The sequence below is a fragment of the Hirundo rustica genome, chromosome 2 (assembly GCF_015227805.2).
Source record: "Hirundo rustica isolate bHirRus1 chromosome 2, bHirRus1.pri.v3, whole genome shotgun sequence".
Lineage (NCBI taxonomy): Eukaryota > Metazoa > Chordata > Aves > Passeriformes > Hirundinidae > Hirundo > Hirundo rustica.
Window position 1 is genome coordinate 68,036,260 of NC_053451.1, and position 18,459 is coordinate 68,054,718.

General features: G+C 39.7%; 1 protein-coding gene across 5 annotated transcripts in view; it reads right to left on the bottom strand.

Moving 5' to 3' along the window:
- The window catches only part of TBC1D4 (TBC1 domain family member 4), a 97,512-nt gene that overhangs the window by 55,931 nt on the left and 23,122 nt on the right, over positions 1–18,459 (bottom strand). Inside the window, exon 1 of one of the 5 annotated variants that reach the window (XM_040054634.2) lies at positions 15,966–16,203. The exons of 3 other annotated variants lie outside the window; for them this stretch is intronic. In XM_040054634.2, coding sequence (XP_039910568.1) covers positions 15,966–16,022 — 57 coding nt within the window. In that variant the 5' untranslated portion in view covers positions 16,023–16,203. Of the gene's footprint in view, positions 1–15,965; positions 16,204–18,459 lie in introns of those variants that run through there. One more of the 5 variants, XM_058419197.1, reaches the window with a different exon arrangement.

Sequence of the window (18,459 nt, forward strand, 5' to 3'; positions counted from 1 at the left end):
CAAAAATCTCAACTTCAAGGGTAATCTCAAGTGTGACAGAAATATACAACACTAGTTAGACTTGTTTATTCTCTAGGGAATTTTTAAACCATCCGGCATAGTCCTAAATGCTGTATCTTCTGTTTGTTCAAGAGCTCTCAGGGAGCTGAAGCTAGCATAGGACACAAATTCGATAATTTCTGTGTTTTTGCTCTTGTAAAAACTTAACATCTTGCATAAATTAGGTAACTTCAAAAGAGAGTTATGACACAATGAAGCAGGCTTAACAGATTCATACCTTATCATGAGAATTTTACCAGAAATTGTAAGAGTTCAGAAGTTAATATGGACTTCAGCTAGAAGCAAAATCTGAAAAACGCATAATCCATTTGAGAAGCCACCATGGAACTCACAGACCAAGATGTAGTTCAAAGCGATTTACACAAACAGAAATAAAACTGCATACATTAACATCTCCATCCGTATTTTTTCATAAACAGAAGTCAAGTCCACCAGCATGTAAACTTTTTGTTTGGGTTCTGTTTGTTTTTTTAAGTGGGGGAGACCTTTATGCGAGGGTTATGAACCATTGGAACAAACAATGACAAAATCATAAGTGAAAGTAATAGGAAAATGTAAGAACAGGCATGTTTGCTCCCAAATCCAGTACTGAGTTTCAAAGTGCCAACTGAGAGCAGCTTTCTGTAGGGTTACAAACTGCGCAGCTGAGGTTGCTCCCCACGTGCTCGAACCTACATCCCATAAAGAGATTTTAACATCCTATTTTGCCTCATGGGAACACTGGGAATAGCTATCTCAGACTTGGATGTTCAATTTAATATCACACTAGAAGTGCTGCAACTCCTCTACCCAAGAAGAGGAAGTATGAAAGGAACCATTTTATGCCATTTATGCTTATCACAATCCTTGTTCAATCTGTTGGACTCCTTCAAAGATGCATCATATATAAACTCGAGTCTTGAAATTAAGCAATTTGAAATTACTACCAGCACATAACACTGAAAAAACCATGTTACTTTCAGTTAGTAGCAGATTCATGATCATTGTTAGCCTGATTTACTTAGATGATACCAGCTCTAAGCCTGACCATAGCAGACAGGGATTCTAGAAGGATGCAATAAAGTAGAGTTGCTGCAAGGAGTTTTTAAGCCCCAATAGCATATGGTAAAAAACAGCACTGAACAGCGAATTTAAAACTTGAGCCCTCTTTACATATTAAGAACACAAGAGGAAAGCAATCCATAAAATAAGAGCTAATCAAAGGAAAAGGAAAGAAAAGAAATAAAAGACTCTTACACACGAACTCAGTTAATTACAGGGACACAGAACAAAACCTGTTACAAGTTACTGGATTGACAGGTCTGAATTTTTTATGTACAACCAAGGAATTACAGTCCTTTGAGTTAAAAAAAAAATAAAACTATCTAAAGTGTCAGAAGTTGTCACTTCTGAAAATCAGTCACTGGTTTAAGTGGATAAATTGGCAAGTAGGAGGATGACTTTAAGGCAGCACTTCAAAGAAAAGGATTAGGTAACAACAGATGCATGTCTTATAGTAACATGATGGTACAATACCATGTTTCTAAGTGGCATGAAGGCGAAATATAGAGTTTAAGACACCAAGAGTTTCGCTCCAATGGCAAACACACAAACAGTGTAAGATTAGGACACTGGCGAAGAACAACTGGCAATCCTAGTATTTTATTGGGGTTTTTTTCTGTATCTGTAAACAGAGGCAGGAAACTAAGATCAAATTGAGGTCATGTGCTATAATAAATGTTGACTGTAACAAGTATTTTACCAGAAATAAAAGCAGAGTCATCTTTGCAAGCAGCTTTTGTCAACAATCCTGTACTGTTTATAAGCTACACTGACTGCTTGTTGTGAATTCCCAAGCAGATAAGAACTGTTCATGATGCACAGACTTCACAAATAGCTCCACCTCAATAAAACTTGGGGTCACACATCTGCTACTCAGAAATCAGGACTCCCCTCAAACTTTAAGCTGTCTTATTTCATAGTCTATAAATTTATAGTAAAATAATTGTCATTTATTCTTCTAAGAAAAAGAATGCATAATTTTGCCCAGTTTATTATTAGTATGGCATATCCTACAACTTCATTCTGCAAAAAAAACCCAAAAAACAAAAACAGACATTTGGAAAAATAATTATGCAATTAGAAGGATTTAAAAAGAGGATTTTAAAAAGAGTAATTTTGCCAAAAACACACAATGTCAACCCAACACTGAAACTCTCAAGCATTTATCAAAACTACAGTGCACAGCCTAAATGTTTTTTAACATATAATTATTTGCAGCATAATTGGAAAGCCTCACATTTGCAAGAAGAACTACCCAAGTGGTGACAAGATGACAAAAGAAACTCCTGCTGGAAGGGGAAACCCCCCACTCCCCAGCAGCTGGTCCTTACGAGGTTCATACATGCAGCTGGAAAAGAGAAATTAATCTCAGAATTGAGATGTTGAAGAGGTTCTCTGCTACCATCTCCCCAGTATTCTCTCACGATCTCAACCCAAAAATTGTGGTGAACCTTGCAGTATCAGGTTAATAGTCGGCCTTGATGATCTTACAGGCATTTTCCAACTTTGACAAACCTATGATTTATCCTGATAGCTACACAGAAATAGTGTTTCAGACATTGCATTTCTATTAAGCTTGGTTGGATGCTCACACCCACAGAAGGTAAGAGTGTACTTTCAAACATTCATTTACAAAAAGACAACCCATTTTGCCACCCCAGCACTTCCACGGGCTTTATGAGAGGACTTTTCTTGAATAGAAAGAAAGAACTGAGGCTGAGACTCTACCCAGCAGGTGTTGCTCATAAACTGACTAAACTGAAGCTTCAGAGCTTTTAAGTTCCCAGATAATTAAAAAATATTTAATAGACTGAGTAGGGGAAGGGGGAGCTGCTTTTTACAACACAAGAAGTCCCTTCATCACGTTAAGAACAAAGCTGCATTTATATCATTTCATAGCTTATCTGAACACCACCCTGCGCTATCTAACAAAACACACACTGCACTTTCCTGACAAAACTCCCTGCTCTAAGGTAGCTGTACCTACTGGGATGGGAACATGTGTCCCGAGCCTATTGCAAGCAGCACAGAAACACATGAGTTCAGCTTTTATGTACTCAGCTTGCATTTAATCAGCAGCTGCACGGGGAAGCTTCTGCACACCTGCAAGCTTGAAAGAACACTGGCTGCCATTGCTTTATTTTCATTCTAACTTGAGATCTTGTCATCTTAACCTTTACCTTCTAACATCATCAGCCACATTAGGCTGAGCATCGTAGCCAAGAGCTTCCCATTCAGACAGCCAGAAAAGACTGTGAGACTTTTCTTTTCTTTCAATAAGGTCCTGAGATCATCAATGAAGGGGCCAAGCAACACCCACATCCAAAGGTGCAGTAAATTAGCCTTGCAACGATGCACAGCGTGCTTGGCTCTTGGAACACAAGTGTGGCCAAAAGGCTGCAATGCCCACCCTCATTCACATTGTTTTGCCATATTCTTAGGCTCTGTGAGGACCCTCTGTAAGGGCTTTTAATTTTAAAAGCAGAAGCTACTAAGTTATTCTTTATTTTACTTTGGAGGGAAAAAAAAAAAAAGAAGAAAATTATTTGTTTACTACAGTATTCAATATATTTACAAATGCAATTTCATTTCTTTGGTAGATCTCTCAAGTTTATCACTAAAAGGATATGGTTACAACATTTAATTTTATACAGTATAACTGCTTGGGGAAAAAAAAAGAACTTGCTTTTCTGAGGCACTCATGAATTAGATGAGAAACTGAGACCCCTGGCAGTAAACTCTTCCTTGCATCAGCACTGTTTCTCCATCACTGAAGAAGTGCAGGCTTTAATCTCTTTTCTTCCACAGCCATACCCAGAAGAGTCCAGACAACTGATCAACCCTTTCTCCCAAACAAACCTGCAACATCAGTTTTAAATGCCTACAAAGGTTCATGATGTGAGCTCTGTGCTAAGCTTTCTATTAAGTAATTGAAAAGCCTATGCAGAAGAAAAAAAAAAAAAAAAAAAAAAAAAAGGCTTTATTTTGTCTTGTAGCCAATGATGAATAAGCTGAACCTGCACAGGGAGAAGGAGAAGAGAGTCTCTCTTCCCAAAACTTGAGCCAAATAATGAAGTTCAACTTTCCCAAGAAGAAAATGACAGCAGACAAAGCTTTCGCTCCATGTCACCTGTGTCATTTGTACATTCAACTGCACAGTAGCACTTCTCAAAGCAGCCAGGTTCTAGCAAACAATAGATCACACAAGGTGAACCAGCAGCGTCCACTTAGTATCTCTGTTAAGTGTTTCTGAAGTCACTCCTGCCAGCATCATTTTTCTACACATTCAAGAAATCTGATGGAAGATTGGAAGATGCCAGCCCCTCAAATTTCAGCAACAGGAGACAGCCGCCATAATTTTTTCTTTTTTTTTCTTTTCTTTTTTTTTAACAGCACTGAGTCTTTCTGCACCAAGCAATCAAAAACATAGCAACAATGCAAGTTGAAGGTGAACTTGGACAGATAAGATGATAAGACATACATGCACTTTACGGTGAATTCTGACTGGAAACGCTTCAATGCACTGCCAAGTACTATCACAAATTTGGGGAGAACTGTATTCAAAAAATAAAAAGTTCTGATTTTCTGAAGTCGTATTCAATTTATATCCAAGTTTATTTTTAGGCATCAAGTTCTATTTTTTTCATACTTCAAAAAATGAGATTTCAGATACTTCATTCCCTAGTAAAGCTGATTTACATTACATAGCACATAAGTAGCATGAAGAGCATAATCTGATTTGTGGCTCATGAACGACAGACAGGACATTCACACATGCTACTTAAAACTTCATCTCTTAAGGAAGGAAGTTATTTGCCTACCTATGGTTCTTCAGTTCAACTCAATAGGGCTGGGAAGAAATTCAGCTGTTCTCAAAAGCTTGTTTTCAGGATTCAGAAACCGGGCAACACGGTAGGCTGCATCAGCACATCTTAACTTTTGCTGAAAGCATAGCCAGCTTAACCATTCCTACAAGCAAACAAGTGCCTGTAGCAACAACCAGGACTTGAGAGACTTATTTTTTCATAAAAACAGGGTTGATATTAAATTCCAGCACAGGAAACAGGGCTGATTTCTGGTCATAAAACATCATCAATTATCATTTCACAGAATGAAAACTATCAAATTAAAGGTACAGTGTAACAGACCATAACAACTTGCTTTTTCTTTCCTTTTTCCATGAAACTAGTTTTTGGAAACAGGACCCAGATTGGAATTCCACATTGCCTGTCTCAGTTCTGTTCTTAGATGAGCAGAGTCTATCACAGAGGTAAGCACAGTCATTTTCCAGGTGGTAGTCATGGATATAAGAACACTGCTAATGCACTGGCAGTTGTATTTCACCCCCAGCATCATGAGGCATGGCAGGGTAATGCTGAGAAATTGCATCCTCAATCACAGACAGAGCAAACACACATTTAACGGCTTTCTTTTGCTGCACCCAATGTACAGCACCAAAACTTCATTCCTTGCTTCAGGTATTTGAACTCCTCTGGGAAAAGCAGGTCTTCCCAGTACTAGACAGCAAAAGGAAATAATGTTTCGAATGAAACACCTGCTATTTAGAAAATCAGAGTGAAAGACCTTATTGGGATCTCCACAGCTAACATGGAGGTGCCCAATCTGCCTTTGTAAGGGTTCACAGTGTCCTAGCAGGCTTCTCACATTGAAAGAGTTGCATGTTTAGCCATGAGACTGGAGGAAACAATCACCCTTGTGGTACATCAAGGACCATCTACAGGAACCTCGTACACCTCCTTTCCTGGCTGAAAAAAAGGCTTCTGAAATTACATCATCTGTTCCTTCTTGTCTTCTCCGTTCTCACAAGCACCTAAGGCTCACGTCTTCCACAGAGTTGGATTGCTGTGTCCACCTTTAGAGTAACCTTTGCTGGGGAAGGCCAAGTGGAGTGCAGAGGAGGGGAAGTGACCAAGTGGCTGTGGAAAGCACAGACGCCCACGCAGAGCAGAGCTGACAAGCTTGGACTGTAGGCATCTGTTCTGCTCGGCTGGCCAATGCACACACCAGTGTGTGCACAGCAAACATCAGCTACAGCTGGCATAACACACTGCTTCTTGCCCAGAACTACCCGAGGACACAGAAATAGCTGGGAAATGAAAGACTGTGTAAAACAAAGAAACTGCTTTATATTAAAGATATTCTTATTGCACATTTTATTTGTGTGTTTTTACATTCCCCTCTTACTTCTGGCTCCACCTCACTGGGCAATTTCATGTTCATTTTCCAGGAAAATGAAGGCTAAAGGCCCAGCAGAATCTTCTGAGGTACCCAGCATATTACAATACATTTTTCTTATCTCTTTCAAACAGAAGGAAATGGATCAAAACAAGAAAATCTGAAACTCATGAAGTGGCAGGAGTGTTTGTTCTGCAACAATCCGGATTTTCCCGATTTGTGAATGAGAAGCTGTATTACAGTTTTACATGAGCACTAGCACAGTGTTATTTCAGGCATGGTGAAGATCACAAATTGAATCCCTCCTTCCTACTCCTCTTTGCCATACACATGTTGCAGCATTTCATCAGTTATGGTCACAGCTCTCTAGAGCATTAAGCTAAATGTTGCACGTTAAGACCACATTATTCATTATCTCCAATGCTACACCAATTCTGTGTGTTTAAGCTCAACCTGTTCCTATTTACACTTCGCAGCATGTCACTGAACACCACCCACTATTTAAGAACACTGAAAACATTGAACAACATTTCCCTAGCTTAGATACTGCCTCTGAAGCCAAACTGCTGATTGAACAGCTGAACTTTACAAGAGCAACAAGATGGAGCTGCATCCCCAGCAGGACAGCAAGGAGCCTAACACACATCCAATCAGCTCGTCTCACAGGGCACATCCAGAGCTTCTAGACATTAAGACTTCAGGTTTTTCAAATGTGTAAGGGCTCTCCCTTCACCTCTTTCCACAAAGTATTTTTCAAGGGCATTTCAAGATTTCCAAGCTGGAATATCTGTTATGTGCCTTCAAGGACTGAAATGATTAAGTGTTTGAACTCAAGCAGAGTTACACAACCCTGATGCACAGAAACAAATCTTCAGCCTTGGAAGAGACAGCAAGGACTTTGTCATCCTGTAAGATAATGTCACATCTACCTAAGCTACAATCAAATTCAATATAAAAAAATTACTGAAGTCAACTTTTTGGCATATTTGTTTTTAACAGAAAAATGAATTCTAAACAGCATATAAAACACTACTGTACAAGTATTGCGTTTGACTAGTCAGGAATCTTCAAATTCTAGATAGCTACGTAATATTTAATTATTTAGTCTGAGTCTTAGGCTGATTGCCTTTTCTAAACTGAGCTAAAGCAATTAATGCATACAGTATTCCTGTCAATCAAAACACAACTTTCTCATGCTTTAGGCAAGAGTATTTATTGTGAGTGAACAGACTAGATTAATAACTTAGTGGGTGGTTAATAAAAGATGGAAAGGAGTTTTACTATTCCATGTGAATGAGGTATAATAGCCATTTCATGTAGGAGCTGGAGGTTAAACCTGTAGCTGCATACCATCCTGCCCTGTCCCACCCCCAAACTGTTTTCCCCCCTGAAATGAGTTGAACTGAAGAATCTGAATTATCACACCAGAAACACAGTCAGCAGAGTGCCCTGCATCTCACTGACATCTGGTCAGGCACCCCAGACTCCACAGACCAAGTCTGGTAGACCACCACCAACTATAATGTGCCAGGTGTAGGTGCCTAAGAAAAAAACCTCAAAAGCGTGAAATAGGAATAGAGCGAGAATCTACTTACCAGCAGCTCCGATTTTTATCATCTCTTTATATACAAGCCCCAAGGTTACTGTCTAAGCATCCGAAACTGGCAAGAGTTACTCCTGAATAATAAACACAGCCTTCCACTTTCTAGTTGTCCTGGTTCCATTCAGGGCAGCGTTAAGTTTTGCAGCAGCTGGGAAGGGCCATGGCCAGGACACAGAGGTTACTCTATATCACTTGGTGCCATTGCTGGGACAAGGTGAGAAGAGTCTCCTCCAGGGAGAAGGAGTTCCATCTGCTTGAGAAAACAAGGTGGACAGAGCCATCCACTATTATCTGTTATCGGGTGGGGTTTTTTCCTATATGAATCGTTTCTTCCACCTTCTGTCATTAGTATTGTTGCTGTTATGGTTTGTTTTCTTATCTCACTGCTGTTTCCAATAAACTGTTCTTACATCAACCCATAATCTTTGCCTTCTGTACCTCCAATTCTCCTCTCCAGCCACCTGCATGAGGAAGGGGAGAGGCGGTGCAGTGTGGGAGCACTAAATTGGAGAATACCATTCCCTAAACCATGGCACCAGTTTATTCAAATACCTAACAATAAAGAAAAAATAATCCTGTCTGGCTTCGACCAAAGTAAATGGAAAGAGTTGTTTTTAATGAGAACCAAGTTTACTGACGCTGATCTGGAATTTCAAATTATACTGAGCAGATTAAAACCTTTCATTTACTTCCTCTTCCTAGTTATTTCCTATTACCTTTCTCTCACTGCCTTGTAAAAGTCAAAAATTAATGCTTACTCTTAGGAAGTTTATTCTTCCTAAAGCAAATCCTTCACAAATTCCTCAGTGATATAATTCAAAAAATGGATTGAGGCAACAGGGATTTTTCTTATATCCAACTACCTAATTATGACAACTTACGTACTTCAATTTTGCCTTTATCCAGAATTTAACTTTCTTTTCCAGGAAGAAAATAACTGCATTAAAGGAAAAACAAACAAACAAAGATAAGAAAATCCATCATATCTTCTTCCTATCTTCCTACAGAACCCTTTCCAAAGGGTGCTTTAACCCTCAAGTCTGGCTAAATGAGCAACTGCCGTTTGAGCTTAATGACCAGGGGTACTACTTGTTATCATCCAAAGCATCAACAGCCAGGAAGGCAGCACATTTCCTATGACATTCAGCATTATCTGGGAGATGCATTTCAAAGGCTTCCGCTTTTAGCCACAGGTAATAAGTACCCTCTAAGGGAAAGAAGGTCACACATCCAGACTCCAGAATAACAACTTTCTACCCTACCACCTCTACCACACCCTCATGTGGCCATCGAGAGCTTGTTCCTTTCTTAAACCATAAGCCTGAAAAGAGTCACTGGTTTCAGAGGGTGCAGGCTCTCTGCTTCCAGCTCTGGATCCTTTCTGGACCGAGTTTATGGTTAGCAGGATAAATCCTAAGGAGGCTTATGCTGATTTGTGTCTAGCAAGCCTGGGATCCTCAGGGAGTTCCATCACAAAGCTCCAGTGAGTTGCTACAGGATCAGCTCATGTGCAATTACTGAACAATTTATCACACACACTTTGACAGTTCTGGCAGCTGCAAGAAAGCCCTTCCAGCCTTTTTCTTATAGCAGGGACTCTCTAGCTTCCAGAAAATCCTTGCTCAAGTTTTAGACATTAATCAATGTATTCTTGATGGCCTTTGCTCACAGAAAGCAACTACACATTTTAAAATCAGTCTGAGATACTCCCTTCTGTACAGAAAGTGGTCCTGCTATGTCCAAAAAGTTAACTTTGGACAACAATATTAAGAAGAAAGAAACCTAAGGAGTCTGCCCAAGGTTCTTTATGACAGACCCTAATTCATGGACCGGCTTTACCAAAACTGTCTTGCACTGACAGGTTTCTACGAAAGTGTATGACCTTTTAGGAAACAGTAGTCTACTATAGAAGTAATTAACAAGAGAAAAAACAAACCTGTCTAGCAAGTTGCACAAAGAAATCCTCCTTTATCATTCTACCATCCTATGATTTTATAGAATTTGGTTCATAGCGGTGATGAAGTTGTGCATACAAAGAAAACATTTTTGCACCCCAAAGCCAACTTCTCTGCTTGAGGAAGACAGACAAAGAAACTTAAATTTTTGGGTTCTTGTGGGTTTTTATTATTTTAGACAAAACAAAGTATACTAGATCTGAAAAGAGAAGCTCAAATACTGAGACACAGGGTCCTGTGAAAGAGAAATCCTTGCCAATTGCATGTAACTTTTCTTCCAACTGATTTTGTTTGAACTATTAGAGCAAGAAAAGCTGATTTTTCACCTAAATTTGCAGGAAAAAAAATGAGGAGAGAAAAAACCCCAAAACCCCAAAAAACTACCACCAAAAACTAAGAAATCTCTATCAAGGTTCAAATCATACAAAGGCCTTACAGGAGAGATCATTTTTGGCAATTTGACTTGTGACAACCAGAAAATTGTCTGTGGGTGAAATTATGCGAACAAGGTCAGAGAGCATCATCTACAAATGATGACAACAAAGCAAACTGTAGGAAACCACCTGTTTTGCTGGAAGTTGCACGGCACTGTGAAGGCAACCTGATCACCTCCCAATGCCATCATCTGGGAAACAAGGTATTGCTGAAAACCAAGTCATCCTATCAGTTAATTCCTGGCTCATAGGGGCCATTAGCAAAGTATTTCATCAAGTGTTAACACCACTTGTACTAACTCAGATTCTCCCTGCTGCTTTTTTTCTCCTGCACCCAGCTATGATCTAAACAATATTATCCAGGAAATTACTACAGCTATAGAGACAGTTACAAAAGAGAAACAGTTGCATTAAGAGTGAAGAACTTTAGCTTTAAATATGAAGAACGCTGTTGGAGTTAAATCTTATACAGATGTAGATCTTTCACATGACACCTTTTCATTAATTGTGGCAGGAGTCAAAAGACATTCCTAGGAAGCCTGAAAAAATTAGTAAGGGATTTTGTTTAGAGTGACAGAGGGTAGAAGAGCAGCAGCCAGCTTTTTCCCAGGGCTTTGGGGAGAGCAGCTCAGGCAGTAGTGAGATCTCTTCTTCAGTGAGAGCGCAATACAGCGCTAAGTGGGCAGAAGTTGCTCTTTACAGCTCCTACTTAAAAGGACCAATAAAACAAACTAGGAATATACCTTAACCATACAACCTACACTGGAAAATCTCTTTATTTAGGTCACAATTTTCAACTATCACACCATGAAATATTCCAAAAGATGTCATGATTTTTCCCCCAAACTAAAGCTCTAATGGAAGAACAGCATTATTGCTTCATGACAGCACAAAACTTCCTATCTAGACATTTTTCCTGAAAATGGCGTGGAGTCAAGGGAACTATCTTGCAGCATTTTAAAATACTAATGCTACCTCAGTGATTCAGTCTGGCAGTCTCTCCAAAACCATCAACATAAACAGAAGAGGCCCTGTGCACCAAGCAGACATGCAGCTAAAGGAACTGAACACAGCGGTTCCCCTTACGAAATGCAAGCTAGATGAATGCACCCAGAACAAAACTTGTTTTCAGATGGCCTAAGACAGAGCAAGTTTATTTTTATGGGTATAATATTAATTCTCAGGCATAAGACTCAGGCTAGCAACTCGCCCAGATCCTGGTATCTGGAACCATAAAGGCAGGGCAATATCTCACCAGCCAGTGGATATTTTTAAAATCCTTTGAAACCACTAACTGAAACTAAGCATGCAAACATTCCAGAGGAATGAATTACTAACTTGCAATAAATGGTTAAAACACTCAAGAGATCACATTAGAAAACTTAAGCATGTATTGGGTGATAAGTTCTACTATGGATTAATTCCTAATAAAGAAATCCGTCTCTAAACCCAACTTTAGTCCCATGGAATCCAACTGTATTACCTCAGAGGCTCAAAATCTTAATGGACAGGAGACACAGAAATGCTAAGTGTCTCAATGGCCAGTCAGAAGTCAACATATACACCAAACACAGCAGAGTTATCAGGTAAATGCCACCTTTGCAGCTAACGAGCGACCTCATCACCCCACCCAAGCAGAGCTCCACTACATGCTCACCAGCTCTCTGCACAGCCTCTCCCACACTGGCTATGCTGACACCTGGCTGAGGTGGCAGGGAACTGCTGTATGCCAGCTGTGTTACCACTCCAAGTAAAAGACAGCTATGGCAGAGCTACTGTGGAGCTGTCAGCGCGAGCTCCTTTCCCTGGACTTTTGCTGTGAAGCACACAGGTCTTAACAAGAGCTGGAACGCGTCTCGTGCTCTCACGTGCACCTCTAACAGTCCCAGAGCTGGTGTGAAGACTTTCCACACCAGTGCCACAGCCTAATGAAGGAGAGCTTGGGTTTAGTGGAAATATACTCGAAGGCACACTGAACCAATTTACAGATATGAAAGTCTCATCCTCCTCCACTTAATAAAGCTTCAAGGTAACAATGCTCCTAAACATCAAAGAGTTTCACATTATCTTCCCAAACGTAAAGAAATAGATTCCTTTAACTGGGACCAGGGGAGACATCATCTTTTGCCTTCCTCAGAAATATCTTTGTTTCTCAAATGATCTCCATCCTCTGAAGTAAGGATCTTCACCTGAAGTTTAATTAAAACCATTTGTCTTACAAAGTGATGTTGCTCTCTCTAAGCACAGTATGCGGTAAAAAACAACTTGAAGAGAGGTACAGGAGGGAAGAGAATATTCTGGACTTTTAGTTACTCTTACTGGGAAGAAACTGAAGGGAAATAACCTGTATCTTCTTTCTCTTGATATGTGCATGTTCTAAAGCACAGGCTAGCACCACTGAATGCTGTAAGAGCCTGATCTGACTACACAGTACAAATGTATCACCCATCAAAGGTACAGACGATCATTCAGCAGGGAAATTCAAATTCATGCTGTCACAATCTGTACAGTCCCTACAAGTTACCCTCTTTGGGACAGCGAGCAGAGAAAGCACATTCTTTAAGAATCGCATTTTTGCATGTGCAGTGTAACTCAATACTACAAAGAGAGAAAATGATGCTGCATTTCAGTCTGAATCCACTGCTAGCATTCAGCAAGAATCCCCTTCCAGGTCCAGAGTGTTGCCAACATTCTGGAGTTTCGTTACACAACTGCAAGAACTGCTTCAGCTCCCACTGTGCAATTTTCCCCAGTAGCAATTGTTAAAGGCTGTTTTTCCCGCTGTGTTATGGAACAATGGCAATGATTAATGTACCCAAGAGCAATACTTGAGTCGGCGATTATTGATATCAACTGTTGGTGTTTGGCATGAGATGAACTAAGTTCTGTTAGAGACAACTTGCCTCTGCCAAAACCCTAACCTCATTTTTCCAGAGGGGGAAAAAAACCCTCCACATAAGTAAAAACATTTTTAGGAAAGTTACCCACTTAAAAGGATATAGCTAGTCCCATTATTTATTTAGTATTGGCAGTAAAATATATAAAACTAAACCCTGACACATTTGATCTGACATTTAGAAAAATTCAGAAGCATTAAGATTTTAGCTTTACCCATAACTTGTCTTTTCTAGTCCAGGACAGTAACAACAGTCACTGTGTTTCAGTCCATTTTCTTTTTAATCAAGGTTATTTGTTTGTTTATTCAACCCTTAAGAGCTGGGTGAAAGTACAGTTTTGCTTAGGTACACTTTGGTCACCATCAGCTCTCCCCTAGGAATTATTGTTCATGACCACAAAATTTTCTTATCTTAATATTTCAGTATATTCTATTTGTACTGAACATCCTTTTAATCAAAAGGTACAGATACCACTGGGTTCTTTGAAGCACTTCAAAGCTTCCCTTTTTGAAAGCAGCTACAGAAGCACACACGCAGCCACAGCTCACCCCTGTGAGCAGCGGCTTAGGGAGCCTCTTTCATCCAGCATGAGAAATCTCTTGTGTCTCTGCACGTTCAGCTCTGGACATGGATAGAAAGGTGGGAAAGAGCAGGGGAAGCAGGAAAGAACTAAAATTTTTCTACAGAAGCAATATACTGCTATGCAAGCGTTTGTATTGAATCGATGATGAATGTGAGCGCTTGAGTAGTGAAATACCAAACACACGTAGCTTCTAAAAAGTGGATACAGACTGAGGTGCACAAGTGTAGGATGCCTTTCAACTAGGGTCTTACGATTTTTGATGAATGAAATAACTTAATTGGGGGCCAAACCCCTTCCATTTTCACCATTTTGTAAAATGTAAGCTTTACATTAGCTAAGTTAGAGCTAAATAATTTGTTTGTATATGACTGCATGCAATTTCGCTGGGTTTTAGTGCTCAAGTTTAAAATTTGAGAATATGTGGAACCTTGGCACCCATTCCATAAGCACACTGTTTAAGGAACTCCAAAAATTACAAAGGAATGGAAATAAAACTTTTTTAAAAAAAGTAATCTACCACCTTAACAGAAATATGATCCTCACAAGTCAAAGGTAAAACACAATGGATTAATACAGGGTTAAAAGGAGGGAATAAGACTTGGGGTTTTTTTAATAAGAGTTCCAAGATTATAGAAATGACATAGAAGAATGCCAAGACATACTGAGGTAGATTATTTTTTCTCCCCAGACTATTTCAACTCTTCTGCAACAACTATTCTTCTATCCCTCTCATCTCCTCTAGCATTGTTCTAATGTGTGCAGCAGAAGCTTCTTCTCATGATTTTCACCCCTGGATGTCTTAAACACTAAGCTTATGAATGGAATACTTCTATTTACATTAATTTAAACAGAAACTGCTGGAAGACTGAAGAAACGAAACAATGACCTTAGGTTAAAGTACACACTCCTTAGGAAGCTGGTGGCTGCAGTTGTGGTGTACTCGATTACGGTAGCAGAAGCATGTGTACAGGAAATTTATGTTTGTGCAAATGTTATATGCACACCACCAAAGCAGCATGAACCACCTTTGCGGTTGAGTGAAATCAAGTGGAGGAATAAACAGCAGGGACAAGACATGTAATTTCTAACTGTAACAAAACAAAGGAGACAAAAGGTCTCTATATGTTGTAAGAAACAATGTATGTTATATCTGATTCTTCCTCCCTTCCCATTACTAATCCATTTTCTTAATCTATGTCTGTAGCTCATAACTAACTGCAATTTTCATCATTGTTTGCATACTAGATTCTTTAGCTACATCTTGGTTTCAGTACCTGACCTTGCTATTCCTGTAGAACATTTGAGCCTTGCTTACCTACCTGCTTTAATGAGCCAGAGAAATCATAGTATCAAGACAGCACAGCAGAAAATACCTAACAAACATTTTAAGTACCACTTAGGTTCTACAACTACTAGAGAACAATTTCATTCTAAATGTGATGCACACATTCCTTCTTGCAAGCTATGAGAAAAATACATCAGAAAACCCAGAATATAAGTGCCTGGCAGAACCACAGCACACGGCTACGTTCGCTACTGTTGGACAATGATATTTTTTAAAGTCAGATACTAGCATTAAAGAAAAAAAAAATCTTTACTCCCTACTCACACAGCAACCATAACAGAGCAAGAGAACATCAGCACTGTCAGCAACCAAATCCCATAATCATACCCAAGCACAGGCTGGGTCTCTATAGTCTGACACTTCTTTTCAGTCTGGCATGGAAGTGATTTCATTAGGGATATTAAACTGCAATGAGAAATTTCACAGATCCTGAAAGAAAAGACTACTTTGGGGGTTTTTCATCAAGACACTTAACCTGCAGGCAATTTGACAACCCTGTTGTGGAAACATTAGGGAAATACTTCTGGTTCTGCAATTTGGAGTTCTAGGTTTTTCTTATTAATTAAATACAAAGGCAGTGAAATCCAACTATCATATAAGCAATCATTCATTAAGAGAAGCATTGGCAAACCCTTTTTGTGGCACAAATAATAATCCAAGGAATTTACAGCATTTTTAAAATACTCCTGCATAATATTACAAATAACTTACACTCTTATAAATACACAGATAAATTTTCTTTTGGAATAGCTAATTCATTTACTTAAAGATGCATTCTGCTAAAGGTAAACAGTGATTCACAAACATTCTATGTTGCGCCAATAAAAAGAACAATTATTTTAATGACCTACTTCATGCATAAATGGAAAGGAAATGAGCCATAAAAATGGATGCCAAAACTGCTGCATTCATCAGAATGAAGAAGATGGTTCAACCCAGTTGTTCTCGGCAGGAGCTCCCTCTTCCTAGAGAAACTGCCTCTTCATCAGTTAAGACTACTTCATTTACAAAGGTAAGAAGACACAGTTCCTGCTAGATGTGACCAGCTTCCCAACAACTAACTCTCCCTCTGCACCCACAAGCTTTTCCAGGATCAGTTCAGTCATTTGCTTCTCATACTACCAGTCTGAGTGGCTACAGCTGCCTGTAAACTCCTCTTGAGAAATGCAGCAGTCAGTCAAAAAAAGTCTCCTCACACCTGCTTTCCTTTAAAAAAATCAGATCCTCAGCAGTTTATCAAGTCATTCAGCAGCTTTCTCTTGTTTACTGTGGATAAGCTGCCAGCAAGTATTTTAACCAGTGCTCTTAAGACCCTCAAAAAATCCCTTGAAAATGATGTTTGATGCCTTTCAGCCTGCCACTTGCTTTCAATTTCAGCCCAAAGTCTCATCCCTGCTCTCCCACACTGTGCATACAAACTCACTCCCACGTACCCTGTTGGCTTTCACCATCTCGCCCCTTTGGCTTGCTCAAACATTAAGGATGAAGCCTAGCAGCCCTTGTTTGCAGGAAAAACAGCCAGACTGCATCAGATCTGACCATTTCTCCCCTTATACCACCATTTACACCCAAGTGTTGCATTCAAGCCTCAGTACCTCCAACTACTCTTTGTGTAAGGAAAAGTTTCTTCACCCAGCAGGTGGTTGGGCACTGGAACAGGGACATGGTCACAGGACCAAGCCTGACAGAGTGCAAGAAGAGTTGGAAAAATGCTCTCAGGCACATGGTGTGATTGTGTTCAGGGCTGGAAGTGGAACTGATGGTCCTTGTGGATCCCTTCCAACTCAGGATATTCAGTGATTCCATGATTCAGCCGATTCCCAGGACATGATACAATCACTTCAACACCATGCCACTGTGTCACTCCTGGAACTGCCAACTCCAACCTCATGTTTTCAGCTCCCCAAATCATGCAAAATGCCTACCTTTCCTTGCAGGCCCTGTGACCACAAGAGACCAAGCAGATGCTGGCCAGCGTGGACAGAGCCAGTACCCTCTGGAGGGACCTACCTAGGCAAGTTCAAACACAAGACTCCCATCTGTTTGGTGCTGGAGACAAGAACCACTTCCCAGAGCAGATACCTTTATCAGGATATATGTCAATTGAAATAGGAAGCCCTTCAAGGACAAGTTCATGTCTTTATCTATATTTGCACAACTCCCTCTGCAATGCAGTGCTGACTCGTAACTGTTCAGCTGTGCAAGAGAAACTGCAAGTGTTAATGCTATCAGCTCCATGCTAATTAGATTAAATCTGCCACTCAAAACTGTACTTGAAACACTTTAAACATCCAGCAAGGCACAAGCTGTTCACTGACATCATTGTCCTCCAAGAATATTACAATTGGTGATGCCTTCTTATTCTTCTTGGTATCAGTATATTTAACATTTGCTGTTTCAGCAGTCTCTTCTCCAAGAGAGAACCTCATTGTAACACATTGAATCTAATGGGAGTGGGCTCATAAGACATCTAATACCGGCTCCTATCTGAATACTGAAATGGTGTTTTGGTATACAGATGCACCTTGTATGACTGATGGAGATGTAATTTCAAAATGGCAGTGTTTTGTGAAATATGTGCACAGTCATAGGATTTTCACTATTATCTCCCACTACTTCTCAGTATGAAATCCCAGCTATAATGTGAAGGTAGCAGGTGAAGGCTTTTTGTATAGAAGAAGGTAACAGCCTGATGCATAATGTCATGCAGTAAAGCCTCTGTCTGTGTAATACAGTGAATTTTTTTTCTCCAGCTTCAGGTTTCTTCTCCCACAACTAAAAGAAGAGCATAATTAGACTCCACCTGAGCCCCCTAAATGTTTGGGGAAGAGGACCCAATGCTGAAAGCAAGCTTCCTTTTCTTTATCTCCCTCATTTTCATAGATCTCCAAAGTACTAGTTCCATAGCACTGTTACCTCAGCTCTACCAGACACAGAAACACTATATACACTAGAGATCTCAGTATTTAAGCAACTTGTAAATGTAGAAAGATAAATAGGCTATGATTTTTGCACTCTTCCTTCCTCATCTCCATTCAAGCTTTTATCCAGTACAAAGTCCACCCCAAACTAATAGATGTCCCAACAATGTAGCTATTCTAATCAGAGTTTCCTATTGAAAGCTACACCATTTTAAAATTTCACTCCAAAGGAACTATTCCAAATGACATATTAACTACAATCCACATGCCAATCCTGACATCATCACCTTAAATAGTTTTACTCTCAAGGCAACACCACGCAACTCTTGTAACAGCATACACAGAAAAAGAAAGGCAAGTAGATGAAAACAAGGAATAGTAAAACTGACTAGAATACAGATTTTGCATGGGAAAACAGGCGCTC